This window comes from Epinephelus moara, chromosome 17, assembly GCF_006386435.1.
Source record: "Epinephelus moara isolate mb chromosome 17, YSFRI_EMoa_1.0, whole genome shotgun sequence".
Classification (NCBI taxonomy): Eukaryota; Metazoa; Chordata; class Actinopteri; order Perciformes; family Serranidae; genus Epinephelus; species Epinephelus moara.
Window position 1 is genome coordinate 19,557,785 of NC_065522.1, and position 2,543 is coordinate 19,560,327.

The 2,543-nt window shown below is 40.7% G+C and overlaps 1 protein-coding gene across 1 annotated transcript in view; it reads left to right on the forward strand.

Annotated features, from left to right (window-relative positions):
- The window catches only part of LOC126404254 (macrophage mannose receptor 1), a 9,274-nt gene extending 7,443 nt beyond the window's left edge, over nucleotides 1–1,831 (forward strand). Inside the window, exons 5-7 of the mRNA XM_050067341.1 lie at nucleotides 1,177–1,265; nucleotides 1,350–1,437; nucleotides 1,584–1,831. Of these exons, the coding sequence (XP_049923298.1) occupies nucleotides 1,177–1,265; nucleotides 1,350–1,437; nucleotides 1,584–1,609 (203 nt within the window). The 3' untranslated portion in view covers nucleotides 1,610–1,831. The remainder of the gene's footprint in view (nucleotides 1–1,176; nucleotides 1,266–1,349; nucleotides 1,438–1,583) is intronic.
- The last annotated feature ends 712 nt before the right edge of the window (nucleotides 1,832–2,543 follow it).

The following is a 2,543-nucleotide window of genomic DNA, read 5'->3' on the forward strand; positions in this document are numbered from 1 at the left end:
GTCTATACAGGAGATGCTTTTGAACGGTGGAGACAGTTGAAAGCGGAGAAGAATTTGAAATCGGATGTCGAAGTGGCTACTCTTCTCCTCGACAGGTAAGCTTTAGCCAAAGTTGGCTAACTAGCATCATAGCTAGACGGGGAAGGACATTTCGAATACTTTCAACTGTTACTCATTTTCGATCATACATTGTAGCCCATGGGCAGGTGGGTCATCGACCCGACTGATTTTTGTGAGAAACAAATGTTAGCAGCACGGCAAGCAGCATTAGCAGTGTCCTGGTACATAGCATAAGCAGCCACCTCCTCCTCCGCTGTATCCCGGCAGCAGCATTAGCAGCAGAGAAGCCGGTGTCGGGCGGACACGACTCACGGCAGTATTTTGAATTTGATGGCCACATTCTTACATACGGCACCTTTAACCGTTAGCTAGTTCACAACTGTTAACTTAATATATAATCATCACAGACGTGCCATGCATCTTGGGATAGGCTGGGCCACAAAGGATTCATCTGTTGCATCCTCCAAGTTCTGGGAAAGAAGGCTGCATTTCTCAGCCGCATTTAAAGGAGCCTTCGAAATGGGACGGCCTTGGTCACACCGATGTGATGCAATCAGCCTTCAAATGCAGCCATAGAAAGCTGCAGCCCCTGAATTGAGACATAGCTTATCTCTGTAGGGATCCTTTCTATAGTGATGGCCAAATGAAGCCTCATGGACCACTTTCTTTATTTTCTGACTCCACCACATGGCGCTCTTGGTTTAAAGATAAAGGCTGAAGGACTGGCAATGAAGTGTGCTTTCAAACCTTTGTTGAACAGACAGCGCCATCTAGTGGCTTCAGAAAATAAAGACAGTGGTTCATGAGGCCTCATTAGCCATCACTACTTTTCTATAATCTTGTCAGACACTTAGAATAATGATCTGAGCCTGTCAGTGGCAAAAACAAGCACTTTAAATGGATGAAAATTGCCAGTGCTTGATTGCCCCCAGGGATTTAATTGTAGCGTTTATTGCTGCTGCTGGCTGCAGCGCTCTCGCTCAATACTGGACTATTTTCAAAAACCAATGTTCCCATCAGTCACTTCGACACAGAAACACAAGAAATAGAGCCTAGGTTGACAAACACCAAAGTTACCCTTTAAGCATCAATAAATGTTGTCACTTTTTTCTCCAGCTGGGCAGAGAAGGACCACAGTGAAGATGAAGTTAATGACTGACTCTGACCTCACAGATCCAACCATCAGACAGAAAGTCTTGCAGCAGGTACAGTAAGCAGCTGTGTTTGGGTTGCTTTGAGATAACTGTATTGATCCACTCATAGCACCATGTCTGGGGTTTTTTTTTCAGTTTGAGGCAGCTCTGAACTTTCAGGGCTTCACTGATGTCAAGTTGCGCTGGAGGACTATAAAGTCAGAGCCACAACCAACGGAGGCAGGTAATGACTCTGAAAAATAAACTGACCTAATAAATTACCAGTACAGGCACGCTGGCATTTACAGCTGATTAGATGCAGATACATTTTAGGATTGTTTTCTCAGTTTGAAAAGGTCCTGATTCACCTGCTGTGTCTTTTACCAACAGATGCTTGTGGAGAGGATATAAAGTAAAACCTCACTGACACTTTTAACCCTCAAATCAAACTAGTGGGAAGATTTGAGCACGATATTTGGACGATAATTCCTAAATGATCTGCAATTGTTGTTTTGTTTTTGTTGATTTGTTTGAATTATCTACCTCAAAAAATTCCCTGAAATGGAACGTGTGTCTGAAGCAGTATCCTGACAGCAGTACATATTAGTTTATTTTTTTTGTCATAAAGTCTTGAGAAAATCTCTTAGGAAAATTATATAGGAACAGAATTCTGCAGTAAATTGTGTTGTAATCAATAAAGAAATAAAAATAATGAATATAAAACACTGAGAAATATATATTTTTTCAATTAAAATGACTGGTCAGTGAGCCAGTGTGTGTTGGTTTGCACGTGTCAAAGTGCTCACCCATTAATTTGCGTAAAATTATTTTGACATACGCGTGCAAATTTGCTTAATCAAATGAATGAACCAAATAGTAGCCCCCAAGCAGCAAAGTCAGTGTCAAGGACATCCAGCTGAGAAAATCCTACCTGCTCAGCCGTAAAGTTAAGTTAAGGATCTGTCAGTTTGAATGATCGGTAACACTTTACTTGAAGGTATCTACATAAGAGTGACATGACACTGTCATAAACATTATGTACATGTCATAAACGTTTATGACTGCTGTCATTAAGTGTCATTCGGTTTCTGTAATGACAAGTTGACATTGTTTGGGTTGTCTTGATTATGACAAGTTGGAATTAATCAAAGTGACATTACCAGAAGTTGTCTTTGTCATGACAAGTTGACATTAACAAGAAATGCACCTCTTTTTGTGTTTATGACAAGTTGACAAAATGATTGATACAAAGACATCTTCTGGTAATGTCATCCTGTTTAATGTCAACTTGTCATGACAAAAACCGAATGACACTTAATGACAGCAGTCATAAACGTTTATGACATGTTC